This window comes from Aspergillus multicolor (genome assembly GCF_047715735.1).
Source record: "Aspergillus multicolor strain CBS 133.54 unplaced genomic scaffold BDW74scaffold_57, whole genome shotgun sequence".
NCBI lineage: Eukaryota > Fungi > Ascomycota > Eurotiomycetes > Eurotiales > Aspergillaceae > Aspergillus > Aspergillus multicolor.
Window position 1 is genome coordinate 43360 of NW_027396008.1, and position 25153 is coordinate 68512.

The following is a 25153-nucleotide window of genomic DNA, read 5'->3' on the forward strand; positions in this document are numbered from 1 at the left end:
CGCCTCTCGGCGTTGGAGAGCAAACGCAGGCAATTTGATTTAAGGTGAGACACTGGACGTCTGATTTAGCTTTGCTGACGTTCCTTCGAGAGTCAAAACAGAGACATGTATCACTACCCGGGACACTGATCGCCAACAACCCTGCATCGGTGTCGCCTTGTACTATGCAGGACAGCGTTGACTTTGCGCCACCCCGGGGCTGATTGTCTCGCTGAGATTGACAGGCACAAAGCAGCGCCATTGGCCGAGGCTGATCCACCGTGGCTCGTGTTCCCCCAGAGTCTCGTCTCCTTTTCTTTTTAAGCGCCGACCGTCTCTGGAGTCTTCATTCTTCAACATCGCTGCCATGGCATGATGGCTCCCACACTGGGGCTGCTGCCCTCGGAATTGATATTTCTCATCACTGAACACCTCGACGTTCCATCTCTCAACTCCCTGCTACAATCCAGCCGTCGCTTTTACTGGCTGCTCGATTCCTCGCTCTACGACCTCGCCCGCCGATATCGGAGCGTACCTAGCGCCGGCACCCCCCTGATCTGGGCTGCACAGAACAGCGTGAATGCCATCGTCGCAAAACTGCTCGACGCCGAAACATGGCCATCCGATAACCAGAATGGAACCACGGCTCTTCACGAGGCCATCAAATCCAGAAACCAAGACGCTATCCGGCTGCTCCTCGACGCCGGGGCCAATGTCTTTACCGAAGGCAAAACCGGAGACGCTGCTCTGCTGACGGCCATCAGCTGCGACGATGAAGTCGCCGCGAGACTTATCCTCAGTGTCTACCCAGCAGTCAAGCCGTGGGAAAGCTATTCGTGGCACTGGACCGCGGCGTTGCTGCGAGTTGCCCAGCTCGACCACATCTCCGAGTCGATGCGACGGCTCGTCCTGGACACTATCACTCAAGAGTATCCCGAACAAGCCTCCGACGTGCTGAACTCGGCGCTGCACACTGCTGTAGCGCCCACCGGCAGTTGCGCCATCCTCCAGTTGTTTTGCGACTACGGCGCGAACCCACTGTCTATGATACCCGGCGGAACGACCACCTTGCTGCACACCTTCGCCATCTACGGCCACCTCGACGCGACGAAATGGGGTCTCGCCTGCGAGATCGATCCGACCGTCGAAGATAGCACTGGCGCCACGGCGTTCTTCATCGCAGTGACTCGCGGCCATCTGCGCCTCGTCCAGACCTTCCTCGATCTGGGAATGGGCCCTGAAGTCCCATCGCGCGCTGGCATCACTCCGCTGTGCATGGCCGCTTCAGAGGGACACATGACGGTGGTGCAGAGTTTGCTGGCCGCCGGGGCAGATATCCGGGCTCGCGATGATCGAGGTTTCAACGTGATTGATTTCCTCACTGGAAGCGGCAAGGGCTCGTCGCTGATGCTGGAGTTCCTCCTCCGTCGGGGCGCAGACCCCAATCCACCACCGGGCACCGTCCGCATGACAGCCCTGCATACGGTCGCCCGCTTGGGCCTGGAGGCTATGACCGCGATTCTCTGCGCTGCGTCTTCCGTTGACGCAGTTGACCAGCGCGGCCGCACGGCGCTGCATCTCGCCGTCCGAGAAGGCCATTCCTCAGTGGCAAAGGTCCTCCTCGAAGCGGGCGCGAACCCATCCATCCCCGACGAAAGGCGAAAGACGCCAGTCCACGAGGCCGCGACCAAAAGTAACTCGGCTGTTCTTGAACTTCTTCTTGCCCATGGCGCAGATGTCCACGCGACCGACCTGGACGGGCACACTCCCTTGTATTTGGCTGCTCGAGACGGAAACACGGCCACTGTGGGCATGCTCCTGAATGCAGGCGCCGACCCAAACGCAAGCTGGAAATGGTCGTCGCCATTGCACCTTGCCGTCGCGCGACAGACCATTGAAATTGCGCAGCTGCTCCTTTCGCATCGAGCTAATCCCTACGCGCTGGATCTGTACGGTCGCAGCGCGTTGGACTGGGCGTGGGGGGATATCAAGATCCTGACAGCCATCCTCGCCGACTACACTTATGTCCCGACAGACGTGAAAAAGCGAGAAGCAAGACTACGACAGACGGTTGCCACTTTCGGACAGCGCCTGCTGCAGAAGGAGAAGAGCCGCGATACCAGCTACATCTACGAGTGCGACTCGTGCATTGTCGCCAGAGCCCTGGTCTATCTTGACAAACGGGATGAAGCGCGAGTCGTTTATGCGCATAACGGCGGGACGGGGTTAGGTTGCCTTGAGTATCGGAGACCGACCTGTACAGGGTGTCGGGATCGTATACACAATGGACTGGCATTCATATGCCTTGCTTGTGCCAACACCAAGCTCTGTGGACGATGCAAAGACGATGCTGTACAGGGGCTGGGACCAGGCCAGCCGTGCCAGAGCCACGAATTCTTTGAGATTACATCGGAGGTAGTACAGCTGCCAGACGACAGCGAGGTCGGCTTGGATGCAGCGTGGCGGCAGTGGATGCAGCTGTTAGTCTCAACATTCAGTCACTAGACATGGTAGCACGGCGACCTCCGAGAAACTTCCACTTCTTTGTCCCTGGAACAAAGAGGCAGGTGCCTAGTCCTAGTCTGAATTCGATAGCCCTAAGCACTATAAGCCTTTCGTCTCACCCAATGAACTGTCATACATTGCATGGGGCTCGTAAGCGATACAACCTCACTATCTCAATGGCCCACCCGCCTGTCAATCCGATAAGCCCTAGCCCCGTCAAGCCCTACCCCAACTCCAACTTAAAGGCCTCCTCCTGCCAGGTCCAATCCACCACGCAGGTCAACCCTCAAAATGAAGCTCACAGCTGCATTCCTCCTGGCCTTCAGCACAGGCGTCGCCGCCCGCCCCACCGTCGACACGACTTACCCTACACCGGCCCCCCCGTCCCAATCGGCGACTGGGTGAATCCGACCATCAACGGCAATGGCAAGGGATTCCCACGTCTAGTCGAGGCGCCGGCCGTGAAGCCTCAGTCCGCCAATCCAACCAACAATGTCAACGTCATCTCGCTCTCGTATCTGCCGGACGGCATGCACATCCACTACCAGACGCCGTTTGGACTGGGCGAGGCCCCGAGTGTACGTTGGGGAAAGAGTCCGGGGGATTTGAGCAGGACGGCGATCGGGTGGAGTCATACGTATGCCCTCCTACCATTCCCAGTATAGTATACCATAGTGGTATGGCCGAGATACTAACGAGGATACCGGTAGATACGACCGCACTCCCTTCTGCAGCCAAGTCAAAGCCGTCACGCAATGCAGTCAGTTCTTCCACGAAGTCAGCATCCCGAACCTCCAGCCGTCAAGGACATACTACTACCAGATCCCGGGCGCAAACGGAACAGCGCCGTCGCAGGTGCTGAGCTTCACGACGGCGCGCGCACCAGGCGACACCACGCCCTTCTCCATCGCGGTCCTCAACGACATGGGGTACACCAATGCGCAGGGGACACACAAGCAGCTCCTGAAAGCCGCAAACGAGGGCGCGGCGTTCGCGTGGCACGGCGGGGATCTCAGCTACGCAGACGACTGGTACTCTGGTATTCTGCCGTGCGCGGACGACTGGCCTGTCTGCTATAATGGCTCGAACACCGAACTACCAGGCGGAGGCCCAGTTCCAGAAGAATACCTGACCCCCGTCCCGGCGGGCGAGATCCCAAACCAAGGCGGCCCGCAGGGCGGGGACATGAGCGTTTTATACGAGAGCAACTGGGACCTATGGCAGCAATGGATGGGAAACCTGACAATGCGCATCCCCCACATGGTCATGCCGGGGAACCACGAGAGCGCGTGCGCGGAATTCGACGGGCCGGGCAACCCCGTCACCGCATACCTGAACAACAACGAGCCCAACGGGACTGCGCCGGCCACGAATCTGACGTACTACAGCTGCCCGCCGTCGCAGCGGAACTTCACGGCGTTCCAGCACCGCTTCCGCATGCCCGGGAATGAAACGGGGGGGTGTTGGGAACTTCTGGTACTCGTTTGACTATGGGCTTGCGCATTTCATCAGTTTAGACGGGGAGACGGATTTCGCGAGTAGTCCGTTCTCGACGTTTGAGCGGGATATCACTGGGAATGAGACGAGGCCGAGACCCGACGAAACTGAGACGACGGATAGCGGGCCGTTTGGGGCCATCGAGGGGGGTCGGTTCGATGATAACAAGGCGTACGCACAGTATCAGTGGCTGGCGGCTGATCTGGCAGCTGTTGATCGAGCCAAGACGCCGTGGGTGTTTGTCATGAGTCATCGGCCGATGTACTCATCTGCATACTCGGAATACCAAACGAATGTGCGGAATGCGTTTGAGGAACTCCTCCTGACGCACGGGGTCGACGCGTACCTGTCTGGCCACATCCACTGGTACGAGCGGATGTACCCGATGACATTGAATGGAACAGTCGACGAGTCCGCCGTCGTGAGTAAGGATACATACCTTGCTAACACGGGTGTCTCCATGACGCACATCGTCAACGGGATGGCGGGGAACGTCGAGAGCCATGCGTGGTTTGAGGAGGGCGAGGGGGTGACGCCTATCACGGCGGTGCTGGACCAGACGCACTATGGGTTCAGTAAGTTGACGGTGGTCAATGAGACGGTTGTCACCTGGGAGTTTGTGCGTGGTGAGGATGGGGCGACGGGGGATTATTTGACGCTTGTCAAGGGGAGTACGTGTACGGTTGATGTGTAGGTACGGTTATGGGGGGATGTTGGCTAGGAGAATGTGGTATGGTATGATATGATATAACCTGGTATGATTTAAGGGGTATGATGCATGAACGAGGAGTAAATATGATGTCATCATGCAATATAGCTAGAACGCTGAGACCTATGCTCTATTTAACGGAATAAAGAGCACATGGATGGTAGCCCTAAGGTACCATACAATTGGCCACTGTTCAACATCCTCACAAAAGTCTTTATTAATCCTCAGGTTTAGACCTATTAACAGATTAGACACTCAGCTTCATGACCTATGTCTTTTATATCCATGCAAAGAAACTGAACTAAACAGTGTAATCCGTGAAGGCTTCTGCAGTTGCTCCCTAAGAAACGTGTAACCCAGGACTGGAGTAACATACACCCCCGCCGTATCCGGTATCGTCCGAGGCAGGCCTTCCGTGAGACCTCGACTATAGCATTTACATCTACACACCAAGACTGGGACAGACCAATAAGAAAAGAACAAGAGAATACTCCCTCCAAGCTGAGAGTAGCGCAGCTACTTCGAACCGATGCCAGGGAGGTCAGCAAGCGGTCATTTGGCAGTGCAGCTGGGAACTTAGACATATCTGTCCGCCATACCGCAGAGTAGGGAGTCCACAAAGACCTGGCAATTAAGGAAGACAATAGAACCATCCTAAAGGAAGCCATTGGTCTGGTTGGCTCCGCGATGGAGTTGATAGCATCGAAATTCCCAGCAATTTCTTCAAGGGAATGTAGGAAGAAGTTGAGGCAGCAGATAAGCATCGGCTGTTTTGACCATCCGAGGCGGCGCTTTTGCCCTACGCTCGTTACTGAGTCGAGGCCGTGCTGAGGATATCTCTTTTAAAATGGAGGAGGCCCCTCGGGCTTGAGATTTATGTCTTGGCGCGACCTCAAGCCTAATCGGGCAATTCGTCCCTGTTCGGCTTGTTTAGGGTAACCCTAGATAAATCGATCCTCGAACGCATACAAAACTAGCTTGTTATCTTCCTCAAGCCGTTTAGTTTGCTTTTGGCATCCTTTCAGGTAGAGTTTCTTCCATACTCTATCTAACGCTTTAGTTCTCCTTATCGCGTAATGCCTGGCCACGATGCTGGATACTCGGGTAAACCTACAACCACCAGCGAGACTCTCCAAGGCGCCGATATGGCAGGACGGCTTTATTGACCAACTAATCGGTTAGATAATGCAACTGTCCCTGGTCTTCTCTGCCCGCTACTCCTCTTTCAGCGTCTGACCTTGATATCTCCCGTCCGCGGATCATCTGTCGACCCCATCCTTATTTATCATTCGCCCGTACGCCCGCGCGAGGGATGCAGTATGCTGACTAGACACCCTTGCACCGACAAGGCTCTGGCCAGAGGCTCTTATGCTTCCAAACTGGATTATAAGAGTCATTGGTGAGCGGCTAGTCCAATTAAGAGCACCGTTAGTCATTCCCGAGGTCATAGTCACTGAACCAATCCGAAGATCGGCTTTATCCCAGACGATTGAACAAATAGTTGAATGTTGCGTTTAAGGGCTTCGTATGGGCTCTATCCCAGGCGGATAAACAAAGATAGGATTCGATGATAATGTGTTGGAAGGCTTCATTCAAATCGGCGATAACTCTGGCGGTCAGGAGAGTGTGTCATATAAGGAAAGGCTTCAAGAATTCGGCAGCCACTGGTCATCCTCCTGTAGTTGGTAGACATTGTCAGCATTATATGTTCCAGGAATCGTTGTTGGATAACGGATACAAAGGCTCTGTACATTCTCGACGAACGCCGAGACTGGCGACGTTTCCTCGGCCGTGTGTTCGTTGCACGGTCCGCTCTATCGCGAGGATTGAGAAGGGGAGCCTCGAGCTGTTTTTGGAAAAAAAGTCAGCAAAGGACGCGTGAGACAGGAGTCAATGAATGACCGTGCCGCAGAACATATGGTGCACATGGCAGGAAACAAGAAAAAGCACAGGCCAAAGCCCAAGACAGGCAAACTGCCCCATAGGTAGGGAGGGTTACCTACTGTTCATCATTTCCGTCACGTCCTCCGCATCTAGGAAAAGCCGTCGGTACCACCACTCGGGACGTTGAGGGTCATCCAAGCATGCGAGAAACCCTGGGAATTCGTCCTTCACTCTCTACTCAAGGGGGCCGGCTGGGTTTCCCCGTGGGGATGTTGAAGTAGTGTTAGCAGGCGGCACAGCGAACGTCGACTCCCGTTGATCCTAGTCACTCACCGCAGCCTTTTCAATAAAACGGATGTTTGTTTTGGTGGGGAGAGGCTGAAAAGTGTAAGCATCCCCAGAAAATCCGTACTCATCCGGATATTCCGAGATGAGCATGTCCGCTATCGCGACATAAAGACTTCGGTGGCGGCGCGCTCTGGGAACTCCGTTCTTGCGTTTTGCGCGCTTGGTGATGTTGGTCTAGAGAAATCTGGTCTAGAGAGTTGCAGGCATGAACTGCGGTTTCTGGAGGTTGCGCTGGCGGGGCTTGCGGTCTTGCGGATATTTGACCCATAGTCGCAATAAATGAAGGCTTGAAGACGGCAACTAAGGTAAGGCTAACTACAGTTGGGCGAGGAGTATACGGTACGCTTCGACACAAAGGAAAAGCCGCTTCTGAAGACATAAGTTAACCTCGAGTAACACGATTGTTTGAGGACGCTCTGAGGGAAGAAGATTAACATCACGGACCTTGCTAGCTTTTGCCTCAATGAAAGCATCTAAAAATTCGTCCAGGACGAGGACGCTGGCCCCGTCGAGGGGACGCAGCTTGCAGAGGTGGTCCACGACCGACGTCACCGCGGTTTCGTTCAACTCGTAGGCCATTGTGGTATCGGAAGCGGTACAGTGTAGATAGTGCGATGTACAAAGAATAGAAAGCGATCCACAGAACGGATGCCTGAAATACCAGAAGGAGAATGGTTTATACCTACTCGTCATCAGGTTCCGTCTAGTGCGGACGCTGGTGGACGTAACCGCTTTAACAACTAGTCCACAATATAGTCTTCTACCATACTTTGTACCCAAAGGGAAACATGGGATTGCACGACGAAATATGAGAACTCATGACAGAAACCCGAAGTACTCCTCTACCCATCGTCCGGCCTCAGCTCCCTGCGTAACATCCCAAGTCCCAAGGGCCCCGATATACCCATCTGGCCTGACAAGGACAATGCCCGCCTGGTTCTCTGACAACGCACTTTCGCCGGTCCACTTGTCAATGCACCCATTGACATCGTCTAGATAGACCGTCCATCGACTCTGCTGCAGTGCAGGCGGGAGATCTGCAATCTCGAAATCCTCTCTCTTTGACGCCGTGACGAGCGATAAAGTCAAAATCTCCGAGACAGCAGTATACCGTTCCGGAACTTGGTAAGCATCATTCGCGGCCCAACCCCGCGAGCGAGACGTGTATGAGTCCTGCGCCTTCGTAGAGGCAGCAGAGAGCACAGAAGACGCCTTGGTTACCGTCTCGCAGACGGTATCAAGGAACCCCTTCTCCCTCGCGGCCTGGATATCCTGAATAAGTAAATATAGCTTGAACTGTCCCAGCAGCGGGATATCGAGCTGGAGATCCACGGGATTCGCATCGATATACCGTGTCGCTTTGGCGGGGATCATGAGTGCGCCTGCCCTCAACCCACCTGCACTCTTCTTATCCAATCCCCTCGTCAAGACACCTCCATCATACTCCGCCCCAACCCCCGAGATAAACCGGATATTGTCATCGAAGTTCCGCGCCAGCGCTGCCTCGCCCGCCTCAAACGCCGCGCAGTGCTCCGCGTCAAAGGCGATCAGGTCGTTTGCGATCTTGCGCCGCTCGTCCTCGTATGTTGAGAGCAGTGACGAAGGCGCGAGGCCCCGCGACACGAGGTTCAGCTTCCAGGCCAGGTTGAAGGAGTCGTGCATGCTGGTGTTTGCGCCTTGGGCGGCGAGCGCGGAGTGGCAGTGGCCGGCCTACCCAGTTGTATTAGTATGGAGTATGGGGTGGATCGCTGGGGATACGTACATCGCCGGCGATGAAGATCTGGTTATGGGCGTCTGAGAAATGGCGCGCGACGCGTTGGCCGACGATGTAGTTTCCGAACCATTCTATGCCCGTCAGTTCTCATCTCCGCACCAAGAGTAAAGGTCCGTACCGATTGACTTCCACTCCAAGTTAAACGGCTTCATCGCCTCCCTCGCTCGCGCCATGACATACTCCGGCGTCGCCTTGGCCTTATCAACGCGCTCGCCGGCCGTTGCGCTCAGCTCAACGTATAACCTCGACATGCCCCGTTCCCGCGGAATCCAGAGGATCGAACCGACTGTGTGTGAGCGAACGGCGACTTTGCTCCAGAGGTCTGGGAAGTCCGTTTCGATTACCCCTGTCAAGCACCCCATCAGCAAACGGGTACCAGATCAGGGATTTTTCAAGTGCGGTGACCAACCATCAAGAACGCCCCAAGACGCATTCGTCATCTCCCCCTCAAGCTGCGCATCAGGAATAAACTCCCTAACCTTCGATCGCGCCCCATCACATCCAACCAGGTACTCCGCCCTGACAACTTTCTTGACGCCCGAATTCCGATCTTCATATACAACATCCAACTTCCCCTCGACCGTCCGCGAGCACGAAACAAACGGACTATTCCGCGTAACGGAAATACCCCGCGCCGCCAAATCGTCAATCAGCACATCCTCCAGCATCCCCTGATGCGCAAGCAGGATATACGGATCCGACGCACCGACCAGATGATCCGGGTAATGAACCTGCCTTCCCTTCCGTGATAAGGCGTGCGATTCGCTCGAGTCCTAGCCGTCCCACTATCAGCACCACTCTCTCCCAAATCAAAAGTACATTGGAACGGAAAGGCAGTGCGCACCCAAAACGAAATATCATAAACCCGTGCCCCATTCTTCAGCAGCGGGTCCGCGAGCCTTAACTGCTTCAGCGTCTCGATCGTCTTGGGCTGGATCCCGTCTGCTTTTCCGGTGGAGGTTCGGTCGGCGCGGTCGTCGAGGAGGAGGATGGGAATGCCGAAGCGGGTGAGGTTCACACTGAACTTTTATTAGCATGCAATTGAGGAGATTGATGGGGAGGGGAGGAAGATGCGGACGCACGCAAGCATCAACCCCGACGGTCCCGCGCCAACAATGACGACGGTTGTTTCGCCGGCAGGAAGGGCGTCGGGATCGGTATCGCCATTTGCAAAGCCTTGGTCGTGATCTGCGCTTGGAGCCATTGTGTTGGTGGTTTTCCTATGACTAGGACTTGCGGCTTGACTGGCGAGATCGGCCTGGGAGGCTGTGCGCTTCATGGCTGTTATACGCTTGAGACTTCTGCGGCGATTGCATGTCGGCGAATGTCCAACAGTGGGAGGTGGGAAGCTTGGAGCTCGTGCTGAAAGTTGGAGTTGGAGTGGTTGGAGACGATTGGGGTCGCGGGTGGAATTCCGGACCCCCACCTCTGATAACAACAGAACTCTCCCCTCACTTCCTGCATGATACGAGCTGGCTTTGTGCGACCGCGCCAGAAGATCCGGAGCCTGGTGGCCTACGATAGAGACTGAGCTACGAGCGCGAGGATCGTACGATGAATTGACAGTTTTGATAATAGGAAGAGGTTCAATTTATCAATCTTCAGGTTCAATTGACTACGAAATCCTAGTAACTCCCCCATCAACCACAACATCCTGCCCTGTCATATACGAGCTAGCATCACTCGCCAAAAACACACAAGCGCCCATGATATCCTCCGGCTCTGCGATGCGCCTATTGATCGTCTCCGTCTTCCAACCCTCAACCAGATGCGAAAACGCCGCCGTCATCTCCGTGTTCACATACCCCGGGCTAATCGAATTAACCCTGATCCCGTGCTGCGTCAACTCCTTCGCGATGGCCGGACACATCGCGCGCACTGCGCCCTTTGTACCGCAGTATGCCGAGCAGTTCTGATCGCGGACCGCGACGTAGGCGGCCATGCTGGCGACGAGGATTATGCTGCCGTGACGTGTGCCGTTTGCGATCATTTGCTTTGCTGCATATTGGGCGGTGAAGTAGAGGCCCAATACGTTGATCGACAGTAGATCGTGGTGTTCTTCGTAGGTGAAATCAAGGAAGGGCGTGTGGCGGTTGATCCCTGCGCAGGGGACGCAGATGTCGAGTTTGTTGGCGAAGTCTTTTTGGAATTGCGCGAAGCCAGCTTGGAGGGATTCTTGGGACGAGACGTCGACCCTACGGACATTAAACAATTAACAAGGTAGGATAGTATAATGAAGGAACATACTTGTAGTAGGCCGTCCGGATATTGCATTCCTTCTCGATCTTGTTGAAGTCGGCGGATTGCTCGATCACGTCGAAGACCGCGACATCTGCACCGGCTTCAGCCAGCCCGCGCGCAAAAGCAAGTCCGCATCCTCGCCCGCCACCAGTCACAAGTGCTGTCCGGCCTTTCAAGGAGAACTGTCCGATCAGCAGTGTCAGCACTGAAGGAAAAGTAGACTTACCCGATCCATGATGTAGAATGATATGATGTCGGACTTGCTACCCTCGGTCGGCGTCCCATTTATGTGTTGATAACATCCCCCACTCTTGCACTTGCGCTTTTGCTCGTGGTCGTTGGAGTAGCATACGCATTCCGCACCGATGATCGATAGTTAATCATAAATAGAAATAAGACATTGCGATACCGATCGAATCAAAGTCAGTAACATCAAGCATAATGTCCATTCCAATCGCCAAGAAACAGTTTCGACACGAGTCGGGGAAGCTGGAGGTGAGTTCCAGCGTACTCATTGTAACGACAAGAAAGAACCCCACTAACAAGTCCAAACCAGATCGTCGTCGTCGGTGCCGGTCTAGCAGGCGTCGGCGCAACGATAGCATGCCTTCTCGCCGGCCACAGCGTGCAACTCCTCGAGTCGGCGAAGGAAATCGGCGAGATCGGTGCCGGTATCCAGGTCCTTCCTAACTCATCGCGCGTCTTGCAACACTGGGGGCTCGAAGAGGCGTTGATGAAACATGCGACGGTCCCAAAATTCTGCAACTTCCTAGGTTGGAAGGGCAATCACATTTCGTCCCTCGACTTCAAGGCTTCTGAGGCGCAGTACCCGGGGACGTGGTATCGGGATTTCCATCGCGCCGATCTGCACCGGTGTCTCGTTGATCGAGCTGTTGAGTTGGGGGCGAAGCTGGAATGTAATACGCGCGTTGTGGATGTTATTCCTAGCGACGATGGGACCGCGTCGACTGCCATTACCGCTGACGGGAGAGAGTTCATGGGTGACCTTGTAGTTGGCTGCGACGGGGTGTTCAGCAAACTCACCGAATCGCTACTGCAACGACCAGAGCCGCCCTTGAAGACGGGCGATCTTGCATACCGATTGTTGTTGGATACCGAGGAGATGCTCAAAGACCCCGAGTTGAGGTCGTTCGTCACAGATCCCCAGGTCAATTACTGGCTCGGTCCGGACAAGCATGCAGTGAATTATGTTTTGCGGGGAGGAAAGTTGTTCAACATGGTTTTGCTCGTTCCGGATGATATCCCTGAAGATTCGTTGGCGACGACGGTAGAAGGGAATGTCGAGGAGATGTGCTCCCTCTTCGAGGGCTGGGATCCGAAGTATGTTCTCGCCGACCGTGGAGACTGCTTGCTGACGACAGTAGGATCGAAAAACTCCTAAAGCTTTGTCAGTCTGTTCAAAAGTGGCAGCTGTGCATTCGCCTAGGAGAGCACGACTGGACACACCCGTCTGGGTCCTGGGTCAACATCGGAGATGCCGTCCACGCAACACTACCTTACCTCGCATCTGGGTATGTCATCCTCTCTCCACAGGAGCCTCCACTAACAAGTCCAGCGCTGGGATGGCATTCGAGGACGGCGCAGTCCTCGGCGAGGTCCTTTCCCGCCTCCCCAACGACCCGTCCATCAGCAAGACCTCGCCCGAATACCTCGCCCAGAAACGCCACGCTCTCGCCGTGTTCGAGAAATGCCGCAAGGAGCGCACGCAGATGGTCGTGAAGCGAGGAAACACCCAGCAGTACTTGTATCATCTATACGACGGGCCGGAGCAGGAAGAGCGCGATCGCAAAATGCAAATGGTGCCAACGCCGGAGGGTGAGTGCTTGGCTTGGAGGGATCCGGGGCTTGCACCGAAGTTGCTGGGCTATGATCATATCGCAGATGTGAGTTGAAAGGCTATCATAAGATAGAGACCTGTACTGACAAACACAGGTCAATCGGAACTGGAAAGCTGTCGCGGAGGCCGCCGTCGTGTCTGAGGAACAGGTAGCGTCGCGTTTATGAGGCAATTAATACTTTGAGGAGCTTTAGTAATCTCGCCTAGGTGTGAATGCAATGTAAATAGATGGGAACTTCGATGTTATGAAACTGAGGCCTCAGCTTCGGTGTTGGTTGTAGCTTGATTTTGGACAACGAAATGCATCTCAGAGCTCAGACCTCTATTTTAGGGAAGGAGCGATGTCCAAACAACAGGCCAAAACTCTCTCTGCACTTTCCATCTTCCTCCACCTCTCCCTTAACTGTCTTTACATCCTTCATCGCAATCTAACCTGCATTGGTCCAGCCGGTGTCACGAATTTAAGATCGTCAGATGTTTTCTCCAGTATCACTAATCCGCTAATATATATTTCGTGGCCTGCTCCAGATCGCTCGAAACCTCCACCCAGCGTCCCTCGTTTTCTTCTTTGATGCTCCCACCAAAGGTTCCAGTGTCTGCAACCATCCGAGACGAGCGCCCAAGCAATCTACCTCGACTGTCTCACGTCTGCGACGATGCCCCCTCAGAAATGAGCCCGACTATACCCGAACCGGGATTTTGTGGCGTCTGCACTGACGTGCCTTGTTGCATTGGCATGAGGTCGCCAGCCTTGCCGCATATATTTTACGGTAGCTTCTTTGTTCCATTCTCTTGGGGCTCATGGTATATAAGTATGCCCCAGAATGATATGGGGTTATGCGAGATAATTCTTCCGCGAATCAATCTGCCTACGAATCGGGAGGTTCCGTCAGGTACCTAGATCGAGCACTCCCAATGCCTCCGAGGTTACCTGCTAGGACCATGATAGCCCAGGTGCATCATAGACAAACAAGCCCTGTCGATACTACCAGGTAGCTACTCCCAGAAGACCCAGATTTTCAACCAGCAGAGACATTCCTCTTTAACTTAAAAGGATCAGGATCACTGCTGATATTTAAATAGTGTCGACCGTGATTAGTTATCTCCGTACACGACAACTTCCGATTATGCCTCGAATGCCGCGATAAATCGATGACAAGTTGTCAGCCGATAACAAAGGAATGCCGGGTGAAAGATGCGGTCGAAGACAACTCTAGAACCATGCCCCGTCCCGGCCATTGGCTCAGCGTCTATCGATCGGGACGTCCGCATAAATGTCGAGCTACGACGCCCGGTTGGGTTGAGGATCTTGCTTAGGGACGCCTTGGACTACGCTTGGGATGATGGTGCGGAGGCCACGAGTGCCCCGCAAAGGAACACATACCGTCAAGAACCGGCCAGGCACCTCGACGGCCATTTCTCTGCAATCTTCAGCCTTGAAAAAAATGCCAGAGGTATGACTGACTCGCTACAACATGACCTAGATGAAAAGAGGAATACTAATATTTCAAAAAGAAGATAAACAGGACCGCCTCCTGGGATAGTCCGACTTCCATTCCTCGGCGTTGTGTTCCATAATTGCTTTTTCCCCGAGCGTGGAAACGACAGTGCGACTGCCCAGCCACAGTTCGCTTAGACTAATCCCTGCAGCGTCAAGCCACTGGTCGACGAGTCAACGCCGAGAGGGGTCAACCTGACAGCAGCGTCGGTAGTCAATGTCTCAACGAGGCTTCGTACGGCGACTCGTCCGCGTGGGTAGGTAGTGAGGAACCATGACTCCGGGGAAGCAAAGACGCAAATCCACACGTTCTAAACCTCCGGTCTTGAGCTGGCGGGTCGGCACAGCGCCGTCAAAACAGCCAAAGGTATGCCTTATGAGGCCGTCGCGCCAGTTCACGATACTCGTCTTACGCTAACCTGGCCAGTCTAACACGCAGGTATATATTCCGAATGCACGAGACGTCGATTACGACCAACTACGAAAGGAACCCACGATTCTTTTAGGGGAGCCGCAAGACGCAACACATGAGGAAGGACTGGCACTTCAACGACCTCTACAACCCAGTATCCGTGAAATAGCGACATCGCTAGACCCATTTTGCGAGTTACCTTGTCACCTCACGCCTGAAGATCGTTCCTTGCTACACTGTTGTGAGTCGTAGGCAGAGTGGCAGCGCATCTCGACGTACTGACCGAGTCAGATCTTCTACAGGTACCGGCTAGAGTATACGGAACACGGACCGATACAATATTCAGCGCTGTTCGCGATGTCAGCTTTCCAATATCTCTTGGGTCCAGCTTGACAATGTGGTGGATGCTCATTGCGGCAAATGGAGTCTTTTCAGACTACGGAGACAACAATCAAGTAACTCGGCGCAAACGTCAAGCATATCGCCTTTTGAGTGGACATATAGACGATGGCAGAGGGAAAGTCGACGATGCAACCTTGGGAGGGATTATAATGGCAGCAATTACCGAGGCACGTTTGTCGGCACCCACTGCATGCCACGCTCATTTGAATGGATACGAGGCAGCCATTTGTGCGAGAGGAGGGCTAAGAGAGAGTCTGATATCGTCCACCATTCCCGCGCTACGTATGGCTCATATCATGCCCTATCTGGTTTGCGATCCGCTGCTGAACGAAGTTGGTTCGAGTGACGCGCAGCAAGTACAGAGGTTTCTGTCATTCGTGGCTACTAAAATGCGCCATAGAGGTCTTTCTCCGTTTTCGGACACCGCATTTGCGGAAGTCGACCTATTCCAGCTGAACATGGTGGTGCCAGGGTGGCTTCTGGAGAAATTCGGCTCTTATCTGAACCCTCTTGAGCGTCAGCCGTCGCGGTTCATGGACGAAGCCGCCTCATTCCTCGTCCTGTTTCTCATAATATTGACTCTTTGGCGAACCAGCGAGTCTCCCTACAATTCTCAGCTATTTGCGTCACGGATGGCAATACTATTCAACGCTAGCACTGCTTTTGATCCGGTAACCGGAAATACCTTGCTTACGCAACAGGGCTTCTTGTGGATTGTTATCAAAGCAGTCGCTGACTTGCAGGGGATGCTGTATGGTCCAAACTTGGAGAACGAAGTATGGCCTGTTATACAGGCTGTTGAAGCTCTCAAGGCTTTCCGATCGATGACCTCTTCCAGCGCACGCTTGCAGGCTAGGCTGATGTTGTTCTCTTTGCTTTCCGAGAAGCGTGGTGTGGTTGTCGACTTGGACCAGGGATAGTCATCAAGTCCCAATGTTTATGTCGTTATTATCCGTACACCATGATCGATTCATTTGAAGAGCTTTATCTCGTCCTGGACATCACAATTTCCGACCGTTTTGGTCAATCCGCGAGCTCAGTACTGACCTACTAGTGGCTACCTGCCATGGCACACTGATTTCGTCCGGCCGAAATAATACAAGGCCATTGCATTTAACTTTATCCTGAAAGGCTTTGGACTGTATCAGCTAGGTGTATTTATTGGGATATGATTGGTGGACAAGGTTAGGGTAATGCATCTCCGGCCATGTGTCACTTGGCGGGTGGCCTGGCCCGAGTCTATGACCTTGTCATATACAGAGCTTATCCCCCGCACTTCAGCTCAGCTCAGCTCCATTCTAGAGTTGTACAGAATGGTCGACTTCAATCTTTCCGCTTCAGAACAGCAGACTCGCGCAGCAGCGCGTGCTTTCGCGGCTGCTCATCTTGCTTCCGCGAAGAAATCTTACACCGACCTTCCGACGCAAGAGGAGCGTTTCCGATCGCTGAAACCCATCTACGAGGCTGCTGTTAAAGCCGGCCTTATCAAGGGGCAGATACCCGCCCCGATAGGCGGAACTAGCGAGAGACTAGTTGAAGCGGCAATCCTAGTCGAAGAGTTCTATGCCGTCGAAGCGTCGGCCTCTTTGACAATTTTTGGTACGGGACTAGGTCTGACGCCGTTGGCGTTAGCATATCGACCGGAACTGAAGGAATTCCTGGACCCTTTCCTCTCGGGGACTGGGGCGCCTTTGGCGTCGTTGGTTTTCTCGGAGCCAGATGGAGTAGTATGTTTGTTTCTCTGATCTGTGGGTAAATGCTGACGGAATTCGGAAGGCGAATTGGTTGGAGCCTGGGGCGCCAGGACTGCAGACGACTGCGTACCGCGATGGCGAAGAGTGGGTGCTAAATGGGGAGAAGGTAAGTCCGGGAACAACTCACGCTGTTGAGCAAGACTGACGGGAGTGTTGTCGTAGATGTGGGCAACTAGCTCTGCGGGTTGGGACTATAAAGGTGCGGACTTGAGCTGCGTCGTCTGTCGATGCGTTGACGAGGACGTTGTAACTCAGGCCTCGCATCCTCGCGACCTCATCATGGTGCTGCTGGTTACTCGTGATGACATCGAACGAAGTGGGCCAGGGAGCTTTGAAATTGTGAAAGACATCGAGACGGCTGGGCATAAGGCAGTTTCTGGGCCGCATATCAAGGTACCGACGCAATCATACCTAATTGTCTATTGTGACTAATAACTACTTCGCAAGTACACAAATATCCGTGTCCCAGCTAGGAATTTCCTCTGTCCACCGGGCACTGGTGCGAAGATAATTACGCAGACATTTGAGACATCCGGTACGCACTCGATTTTATACATTATGGGTGCGCTAATTTGTCGGAACAGCCATGCTTGTCGGTGCAATGGGAGTCGGAATCCAACGAGCAGTATTTGACGCTGCCTTGGCCTTCTCACGCGACACCCGAGGGGGGACAGTTCCCATTGGCCTTCGCCAGTCCGTTGGAGATTTGTTGATCAATATCAAGACACGAACCGAGATCTCGCGGCTCCTCACCTGGAAGGCAGCGCACGGCCTTACCTTAGGACACGGCGAACATGCTCAGCGCCGTGAACACGCGCTGCTGGCCAAGGTGCACTGCGCTGAAACAGCGGTACAGTCTTGCCTCGATGCAATTAATGCTGTTGGGGTGTAAGTCCGCTTTTAACATCCCCCGGTCCCGTGATGTATCTCGCAGAGCTAATGGTTCTTCGGTAGATCTTCGTATAACGCGGAACTCCCATTCGCAGACTTACTGTCCACGGCGCTCGTGTTGCCGATCTTCGATGGTGGTAACGTGGGCATGCGCAAGCGGGCGTTGCAGGAGTTGATTATGGCAGAGGGGTATGAGCCGTGGTTCGCGAGTTTTGGCAAGGAGTAGTTGTAGTTGTCGAACTAAATTAAGCGCATAAGGGACTTTGAACGTGTCTATGACTGCTCGCATAGCCAAATAAAAAGATGACTTGTTTCAAGTGAGAGAGAACGCGTCTACATGAAGAAGAGTATTTGCAAGGGAAGGGAGTGGTCGCGTTGCGCCTTCTGCCCGAATAATAATGCCCCGACAGGGGAACAATCCGATTGTCTGCTAGAACCTGATCCTCTGGCCTGGGTATAAGCAAACCCCCCACCTCGCCCTTCTCTCTGCCCCAGGAAAAGCAATGTTCTTCCAAGAACCGTGCCGCAGTGATGATCTGGCAAGCTAAGAAGTCCGACCGCACGTGTATCATTTTCTCTCCATTGAACCCCGGCCGGGTACGAAGTCCGTGATACCAGCCAAGCCTTCGACTCGCTCCTCTGCGTTAAATGGCAAATCTATGCAGAAACGATCAAGGAATGGGGGAAGATGAGTTGGACCACAGCAGCGGACGGCCGCAAAATGGACTGAAAAATGGATAGGCCGTTAAAACGAGGACGAAGTGTTTGAATTTCTGCTCGGCCCTCAAGCTCAGTCTTCAGCTACCTAGGTATACCTACCGGTACTGACCTCACCTTGCTTTTGCCAGATCCTTGCCAGCTTCTGCCTATCACCGCCTCGAGCGATGCGCATCTCACAGCATCAGCTACGCCCAGCCACATTCTCCCCCTCATTAGGACTGCCAGCCCAGATCACGCTTCTGACGTTTCAACGTTGACCCATCTTCCCCATATCTTTCGACCCAGCCCATCATCTCATTACATATGCCTGACTGTAACGCCTCCTCCTCTCCCTCCTGCAACTTCCACTGCCCCGCTGGTGGCACCTGGTACGCCTGCCCAGACCAGCCCTTTTTCGTCGGCTGCTGCTCGTCGGACCCGTGCACCGGCATCTCGCCGCGGAGCACCTCGCCGTGTCCGGAGAACGGCCTGTACCCAGCGTCCTTCAACCCCGCCATCTTCGACCGCTTCCTCCCCAACACTTGCATCGGCGAGCCAAACGCGAACTGGTACACGTGCAACTTTACCACCCCGCCGTTCCTCGGCTGCTGTATCAGCAACCCGTGCGTGGAAGGCAACTGCTCGGCGCGGGACCTGGTGCAGGCGGCATGGAGTCCGACGGGCGGGAATAAGGATCAGCTCGAGCTTTTTCAGGATGAGGCCACGGGCTCGGATGGATTATCGGGTGGCGCAATAGCGGGGATCGTGATTGGGGCTGTTGCTGCGTTTGGGATTGTTCTTGCGCTGGGATGGCTTTGCATGCGGAGACGCAGAAGGAGAAGGAGTCCGGCTGGGGATCCCCACGGCCCCGGGCAGACGTCGTCAGATGGCGGGTATCAGCATTCGTATCCGTCGTCACCCTATCAAGGCTCGCGATCCTTTCATCATTCCTTTCCTTCCATTCTACCCTCTTCTCTCTACAATAACCACAGGCTAACCTCACTTTGTGTGACCATAGACTCGCGCTTCTCTAGCCCACCCACAACAGCCGGCCACGCAAAGAAGCTCTCCTCCGGCTCGCCAACGGGTTTTACCCTCCCCCCGCTCTCGCCGCACTTGCCGTCGGAAAGCGGGTTTGGCGATGCTGCGTATTTCCAGCAGCAGCAGCAGCAGTCGGCAGGGGCAGGGGCAGGCCAGATGTACGGGCTGGGTGTGCTTGGCGCGCAAGCACCAGTGACGATCCAGGAGCTGGATGATAGGGAGGTCCATGAGTTGGAAGGGTCTGCGCAGGGTAGGAGATGACCTTGGTCTATTTGCATCGAATGAGCCAAGAGCTATGTCTGCCTGTGTGGGTTTCTGGGGTTTATTTAGCCGGTTTCATGGTTATGGCTTACCTATTATACTGTTAATTATGCGATTCATATATAATGAGAACGGGCTTCTTGCGTACGGTCATGAATATCATGGTGTACTAGTCCATCCTCTCGGCGATACCAATCCTCAGTCGGCTTCGTGGGCTATACCCTAGTAACGAGCGCGAAGAAATGGATTACTGGGTACAGAATACAACTGGAAGCGATGACGTCGTCCCACTTTACGTTACTTACTCTCTACCATGAAGCTGACCTTTGGTCGAGGTGTGGCAGCTTCTTTCTTAAACACAGCTTTTGCCTTTAAGTGGAGGGACGTGATGGACCTTTCCACTTGGTTTCTCTTCGTATCCCATCTGAAGTACCAGTTGAAGCATCGTCTGCTAGACGAAATAAAATGTGCACCGTTTCCTGAGATTTAAAATTATGTGGGGTATTAGTCATATCAAGAATCATCTCATAGCACACATGCCAAGGGCAACAAGAACAAGATACTCCGGGTCCTACAATCCTCATTCAATCGTTTATTCGTCGTCGTCGTCTTCTTCTTCAGTCACCCAAGACTGATCGTCACTATCATTGCCACCCGCCGCATCCTGCAGCATGGCCGCGAAATCCGGGTCCTCCATCGCCCGCTGCATCATCATCTGCAGCATACCCGGCATGCCCGGCATGCCCGGTCCACCCGGAAACCCGGGGATGCCATCGTCGGTATCATCAAGCCCCCCACGAGGCAGCGGCAAACTCGAACTCAAATCATACGGGCAGATCTGAAAGTCGACCTTCGTCTCGCTAAACCACCCTTGCAGTTCTAAAAAGCAATCCGCGGGTGTTTTACCCTGCGGAATAATCTGGCCGGGGAGCTTGATTGGGCGGGAGATATCGACGGCAAGGACGAGGAATTTCGTGAGCTCAGGGTAGAGTCCTTTCTTTGCGTCTTTGGCGATGGTTGACAGCATTGGGCGGATCGAGGCGTTGCAGTCTGTTATGTGGAGGAGTTGGAGGGAGCGTGGGAAGCGCGGGTGTGGCGGAAGAGTGGCGTACGGGACGATGATGGTTTCGAGGACGGGGAAGTCGGCGAGCGAGGGGAATTTGGGGGTGTTTTCGCAGTATTCGGCATAGGCTTGCGGGCCGTCGATGAGCCATGCCTCGCGGAAGAACTCCACGTGCAGGTGTTCGAGGGTGTCTTTGTGCGGGAGGAGGGCGGCGTGGGCGTCGGCGGCGTTGAACTCCTTTTCGTTGCCGAGCCGGATGTGAGAGTCTTCGTCGGGTATGGGGGAGAAGCTCTGGTAAGTTAATGCCTTGACTCTCTTGCAGGCTTTGGTGTACTTCTTGAGGGAGGCGGCGTCAAGGAAGCAATCTTTAAAGGCTAGCTCCTCCGCTGCAAGTGTCCCCGGTGCCCAGCCAGACGGGAATCTAGAGCGCACGAGCTCGCCGTCTTCGAAAGTAGGTGCTTTGAGGTTGGGGAGGGTGAGGAATTTCTCGTATCTCGCGATGTTGTACCCTGGATAAATATTGTCGCAGGCGATCCAGATTTGTTCGAGTCGGGACAGGTACGAGGGGCGCACTTTCCAGAGCGCGAGGAACGGCTCCACGAAGACCTGGCCGTGTGCCACACGCAAGGCGCGGATATTCGGTGTTTTGAACGTCAGTAGCACTACGAACACGGAAAGGTCCCGTTTCTCAACCGCGCGTATCCAGTATTCCTCCTCGTCATGTGGCAATCCTAATCCCCGGACAGCATTCGCAAAGACCGCTATGTCATCGTTGGGGAGCTTCGGGGGGTTCTCGCCGAGCTGAGCATCTGGGGAAGGCGTGACGGTGACAAATTTGACGTGCTCTCCCAGTGTGGGGCGACGGTAAACAGCTTTTGTGAAGGAGATTAACGGCTTCAGGTCGTCGATGTCGTCGCCGTTGAAATAGCGGCACAAGAGCGGCTGAGCGAGAGCCCTGAATCGCTGGCAGACCAGGCACAGATTGTATAGTTCAGTGGTGTTGTCGCAGCTCCGCTCGCGTTCGATTGTGTCGCTGTCCGGTTCAGCGAGGAAGTCAAAGATTCGGTTCAGGAGCTCGGTTGGGAGGTTCAGGATGTGGGACATGATGGCGTGATATTAAAACCTGGAAGCAAGGGCTGGAGTCTGGACTCTGGAGGGAATAATGGACCCGGACGGCGAGCTCCGAGTCGAGTGGGGTGTCCGGGGAAAATGTCAACCGCAACCAAAATCTTTTGATCTTCGATGCCCGATCGTGGACGCGACGCGTCGAGCTCCGAATCAGGTAATAGGGCAAGAAAGCTAGGGCATGGCAGGTACATGACGTCACCATTCTCCCCCTCTTCTCTCCTCTTCCAGGTTTCGTCGGAGCTCACTTTCTCTCTTTCAAACAACCCTTAGTTTCTTCTCCCATATCAACCTCTTTCAACAAAAGCTACTATTTACAATGCCGGACATGTACCCCTCCGCCCGCACCCGTCGCACCGATGAGCTTGCCAGACTCGCCGACTACCACATCCAGCACGACCTCTCAGCTGCCGACCGAGACGCTCTGAAGTCCGCAGCAAAGACCGTTTCCGTATGGACGACGGTTGGCTCAGCAATTGGCATTGGTCTTGGTCTATACGCTGCGTTCCGTCTCCGAAGCTCAAGAAAGGCCTTCTTCGACGTCTTCCGCGCTGCTGAGAAGCCCACCCAGATTGTTTTTGCGAATGGACGGACCGGTACGTCATGGTCAACGGATATCTCATGAACTTCAGGCTAAGTCAGAATCTTAAATAGAGGCACTTCCGGATCTTACACCTCTTCTCAAGCCAACGGCGTTGGGTGATTTCGTCACATACTTCTTTGCCTCGGCGGGTGGCCTGTTCCTTGGTGGAGAACTAGGTATGATGAAGTCGAGCTTATACCACGGATGCCACCGTGCTAACTGGATCTGATTAGGGTTCATGGGTGGCGCTGCGAGCGGTAGCCGCGCGATAACCGGCGATCCTGAGAGGAAGAAGCGCATTGAGAATGCGTTCCGGAGCTTCCGAGCGGATACACTGCGGAAGGAGGCGGATGAGTTGGAGAAGGGGAAGTCCGTGACTGACGAGCTGTTCTAATCTCTCCAGGATGTGGCCTTACTTTGTACAATTATCGGACTTCTGGCGATATGAGCGCAGCATTTTCATTTTGACTTCTGTACCATACTTTTGATCGCCCAAATGACTTGTGCATCTTAATTTGTCTAGGTCTTTGAGGTAATGCCCCGTACCAAGTTTCTATCCATCATGTCAATCGCAGAGTCTTCCCCTCAATGGCACTCTGGCGACACAGTTCGATCATCTTCATGACAAGCGCCGCATCTCTAGGTTTCACCACGAGCTCTTCTTTCCCAGTAATGGCATCATGGACATTCTGATAGAAATGCTGATATCCGCCCGGAGTCGCCTTCCAATCCTCTGTCCTTATGCTTTCTCCATCATCCACTTGAAGCGTGCCTGCAACTCGAGATTGGCGTCAGCCTAAGGCAGGTATATTGTCCAGAGAGACTTACCTTCACTTCCGGCAGGCTCAACGCCATACCCCTCATTTCCAGGATAAATACCCCTCTGCAACTGATGTTCCTGGATATCAAGTCCGTACTTGATCCATCTCCCCTTTGTCCCCAGAATCTCGAAGCGCTTCTGCCTATTGCTGACGACGTACTGTGTCGAGTGAAGTTCAACTACCACCTCGTCAACATTAGCATCACTGGAGAGCTGCAAAGACGCACCTTTTACCCCATCCCCATACCCCAAGAGAATCAAGAACCCATCATCCACAAACCCCTCGTCCCCAACCTCCTTCCCAGTCGCTTCATCAAACAAACAAGCCGTGATACTCCTCGGCATTCCAAAGAGGACAAGGACCTGGTCGAGCAGATGACTCCCCAGGTCAAAGAGCATCCCAGACCCCGCGACACCGCTCGCAAGACGCCATTTCTTCGACTCAATTGCAGTCCGTGAGTTTGGCGCGCAGTCGAAGTGTGATCGAAAGCGGATGATTTTGCCCAATGGATTGGTGGAATGGGATAAGAGGTTGCGTATGGTTAGGAAGTCGGAGTCCCATCTCCTGTCTGGCCGAGTCAGCTTTCGAGGTTCCCTATGCTAATTGGTGAAGGGTGGAATTTACTGTGATAAACTGCAAGCTGGAGACGGGTTTTCTCCGCAAGGTCCGCGAGTTCGCTTGCGTCGGCGTATGTGATCGTGAACGGCTTTTCAACGATTACTTTGTTCCTTATCAGCAAGCGTTTTATTCAGCTTGCGCATATGGAGTACTCACCATGCTTCCCACTTTCCAAAGCAGCTTTTGCCAATGGGAAGTGCGTATCATTCATTGAAGTTATAATGAGGACATCAGCATTCCCATCAGCGATCGCACCGTACGCGTCATTGTACACTTTTGCGTCTGGGAAATCGGTGATCGCTGAGTTTCCCTCCCGCGGGGCTCGCTGGACGATTGCATATAGACGGAACTCTGGATTACGTATAATAAACGGGATGTGGAATGTTTTTGCCGAGAAACCGTAGCCGACGACTACTGCGTTGAGGAGCATGATTCTTGCTTGTTGAGGTGGTTGACTGGTGTTGAAGGATGTTCTGGGTCCGTCGGAGTCTTATATCTTGCTCAGTGCCGTGTCGGAATCCGGTTCCCGCCTCCCATTTCTGTTGATGCATCCGCCATCTATTTTGCAGTTTCCAAGGCATTCTATAACTTTTGGAATCCATTATCTGTCAGAACTCCTCCGTTGGGATCGACATCATAGACAAATCAATCCCACTCCCAATTCCGCTCACTACCCCATCTCGATCAGTTCCTCCGTTCATAGATCGCCACGCCCAACTCTCTCCGCCATTAATCTCAGCACTTTGTCAATCTGCGCAAGATGCGAGCTCGTGAGCTCGTTGGTATACACGACCTGGTTCTACTCCCGACGGTCACAGTGCTGGGCTATATTAGATGGCCCCTGTTGCTCTGCGCTCAAGGTCCGCCACATTGGGGTCACCCTTGCTTCTGCACAAGGACTCCATATATGCATTCAAAGAGCTCCATATTGGTTCATACTAGTGGTTGGGGATCAAGTCAAACACATGGCCAAGCACATGGCATGGTTCCCGGTCATCCTGCCGTCCCGTGACCAGTAGCCAACTACGCGGGGCCGGGTCAACCAGTTGCCTAGTTCGGACAGTGTCACCGACATCCATCCCGTCCTTCACCACTGACCTTCTCCATAACTCCTCTCTACCGTTCTTTATTTCACTCTGCTTCCCCCAGTACTGGCATCATGCGTTCAAGCACCATCGGGGATGGTGACC

At 54.0% G+C, this 25153-nt stretch overlaps 12 protein-coding genes across 12 annotated transcripts; 8 read left to right on the forward strand and 4 right to left on the reverse strand.

The window, feature by feature from the left end:
- Positions 1–318: 318 nt before the first annotated feature.
- On the forward strand, positions 319–824 carry BDW74DRAFT_164189 (uncharacterized protein). The gene has a single exon (XM_073726221.1). It carries the CDS (start codon positions 560–562, stop codon positions 731–733), a length of 174 nt encoding a protein of 57 aa, XP_073577716.1. The 5' UTR covers positions 319–559; the 3' UTR covers positions 734–824.
- A 1836-nt stretch (positions 825–2660) lies between these two features.
- Positions 2661–4675, forward strand: BDW74DRAFT_184180 (purple acid phosphatase family protein; the record flags this gene model as incomplete). Its single annotated transcript, XM_073730737.1, has 3 exons — positions 2661–3121; positions 3195–3946; positions 4002–4675. The coding sequence occupies 3 exons, from the start codon at positions 2661–2663 to the stop codon at positions 4673–4675; spliced, it is 1887 nt and encodes a 628-aa protein (XP_073577717.1).
- Positions 4676–7738: 3063 nt separating this feature from the next.
- BDW74DRAFT_189603 (uncharacterized protein) lies at positions 7739–9900 on the reverse strand (the record flags this gene model as incomplete). Its single annotated transcript, XM_073732012.1, has 6 exons — positions 7739–8632; positions 8685–8767; positions 8815–9042; positions 9106–9469; positions 9541–9715; positions 9779–9900. The coding sequence occupies 6 exons, from the start codon at positions 9898–9900 to the stop codon at positions 7739–7741; spliced, it is 1866 nt and encodes a 621-aa protein (XP_073577718.1).
- A 411-nt stretch (positions 9901–10311) lies between these two features.
- BDW74DRAFT_184183 (SDR family oxidoreductase) lies at positions 10312–11172 on the reverse strand (the record flags this gene model as incomplete). Its single annotated transcript, XM_073730738.1, has 3 exons — positions 10312–10891; positions 10944–11119; positions 11164–11172. The coding sequence occupies 3 exons, from the start codon at positions 11170–11172 to the stop codon at positions 10312–10314; spliced, it is 765 nt and encodes a 254-aa protein (XP_073577719.1).
- A 206-nt stretch (positions 11173–11378) lies between these two features.
- BDW74DRAFT_189604 (uncharacterized protein) lies at positions 11379–12962 on the forward strand (the record flags this gene model as incomplete). Its single annotated transcript, XM_073732013.1, has 5 exons — positions 11379–11432; positions 11494–12278; positions 12323–12469; positions 12514–12841; positions 12891–12962. 5 exons carry the CDS (start codon positions 11379–11381, stop codon positions 12960–12962), a joined length of 1386 nt encoding a protein of 461 aa, XP_073577720.1.
- A 927-nt stretch (positions 12963–13889) lies between these two features.
- Positions 13890–14453, forward strand: BDW74DRAFT_120395 (uncharacterized protein). The gene is made up of 2 exons (XM_073721992.1): positions 13890–14249; positions 14311–14453. The coding sequence occupies exons 1-2, from the start codon at positions 13991–13993 to the stop codon at positions 14337–14339; spliced, it is 288 nt and encodes a 95-aa protein (XP_073577721.1). The 5' UTR covers positions 13890–13990; the 3' UTR covers positions 14340–14453.
- BDW74DRAFT_120402 (uncharacterized protein) lies at positions 14454–16164 on the forward strand. Its single transcript, XM_073721993.1, has 3 exons — positions 14454–14660; positions 14721–14946; positions 14997–16164. Exons 1-3 carry the CDS (start codon positions 14568–14570, stop codon positions 16025–16027), a joined length of 1350 nt encoding a protein of 449 aa, XP_073577722.1. The 5' UTR covers positions 14454–14567; the 3' UTR covers positions 16028–16164.
- A 256-nt stretch (positions 16165–16420) lies between these two features.
- Positions 16421–17978, forward strand: BDW74DRAFT_171835 (acyl-CoA dehydrogenase family protein; the record flags this gene model as incomplete). Its single annotated transcript, XM_073727378.1, has 6 exons — positions 16421–16834; positions 16884–16967; positions 17024–17254; positions 17309–17396; positions 17446–17749; positions 17816–17978. 6 exons carry the CDS (start codon positions 16421–16423, stop codon positions 17976–17978), a joined length of 1284 nt encoding a protein of 427 aa, XP_073577723.1.
- A 797-nt stretch (positions 17979–18775) lies between these two features.
- On the forward strand, positions 18776–19753 carry BDW74DRAFT_184187 (uncharacterized protein; the record flags this gene model as incomplete). Its single annotated transcript, XM_073730739.1, has 1 exon — positions 18776–19753. The coding sequence occupies one exon, from the start codon at positions 18776–18778 to the stop codon at positions 19751–19753; it is 978 nt and encodes a 325-aa protein (XP_073577724.1).
- A 480-nt stretch (positions 19754–20233) lies between these two features.
- On the reverse strand, positions 20234–22135 carry BDW74DRAFT_120453 (uncharacterized protein). Its single transcript, XM_073721995.1, has one exon. It carries the CDS (start codon positions 21918–21920, stop codon positions 20346–20348), a length of 1575 nt encoding a protein of 524 aa, XP_073577725.1. The 5' UTR covers positions 21921–22135; the 3' UTR covers positions 20234–20345.
- Positions 22052–23098, forward strand: BDW74DRAFT_120444 (uncharacterized protein). Its single transcript, XM_073721994.1, has 4 exons — positions 22052–22129; positions 22215–22537; positions 22596–22700; positions 22758–23098. Exons 1-4 carry the CDS (start codon positions 22059–22061, stop codon positions 22916–22918), a joined length of 660 nt encoding a protein of 219 aa, XP_073577726.1. The 5' UTR covers positions 22052–22058; the 3' UTR covers positions 22919–23098.
- On the reverse strand, positions 23085–24393 carry BDW74DRAFT_171838 (uncharacterized protein; the record flags this gene model as incomplete). The annotated part of the gene is made up of 5 exons (XM_073727379.1): positions 23085–23296; positions 23353–23523; positions 23572–23913; positions 23970–24065; positions 24120–24393. 5 exons carry the CDS (start codon positions 24391–24393, stop codon positions 23085–23087), a joined length of 1095 nt encoding a protein of 364 aa, XP_073577727.1.
- Between the last annotated feature and the right edge of the window lie 760 nt (positions 24394–25153).

Excerpts from the sequence above, each read along its gene's own strand:
- BDW74DRAFT_164189 (XM_073726221.1), top strand. The coding sequence starts at position 560 with ATGCCATCGTCGCAAAACTGCTCGACGCCGAAACATGGCCATCCGATA.
- BDW74DRAFT_120395 (XM_073721992.1), top strand. The coding sequence starts at position 13,991 with ATGCGGTCGAAGACAACTCTAGAACCATGCCCCGTCCCGGCCATTGGC. Across the intron at positions 14,250-14,310 it reads CCTTGAAAAAAATGCCAGAG|AAGATAAACAGGACCGCCTC; the intron begins GTATGACTGACT and ends TATTTCAAAAAG.
- BDW74DRAFT_120402 (XM_073721993.1), top strand. The coding sequence starts at position 14,568 with ATGACTCCGGGGAAGCAAAGACGCAAATCCACACGTTCTAAACCTCCG. Across the intron at positions 14,661-14,720 it reads CGCCGTCAAAACAGCCAAAG|TCTAACACGCAGGTATATAT; the intron begins GTATGCCTTATG and ends TAACCTGGCCAG. Across the intron at positions 14,947-14,996 it reads TCGTTCCTTGCTACACTGTT|ATCTTCTACAGGTACCGGCT; the intron begins GTGAGTCGTAGG and ends TGACCGAGTCAG.
- BDW74DRAFT_120453 (XM_073721995.1), bottom strand. The coding sequence starts at position 21,920 with ATGTCCCACATCCTGAACCTCCCAACCGAGCTCCTGAACCGAATCTTT.
- BDW74DRAFT_120444 (XM_073721994.1), top strand. The coding sequence starts at position 22,059 with ATGCCCGATCGTGGACGCGACGCGTCGAGCTCCGAATCAGGTAATAGG. Across the intron at positions 22,130-22,214 it reads AGAAAGCTAGGGCATGGCAG|TTTCTTCTCCCATATCAACC; the intron begins GTACATGACGTC and ends AACAACCCTTAG. Across the intron at positions 22,701-22,757 it reads GTTCCTTGGTGGAGAACTAG|GGTTCATGGGTGGCGCTGCG; the intron begins GTATGATGAAGT and ends GGATCTGATTAG.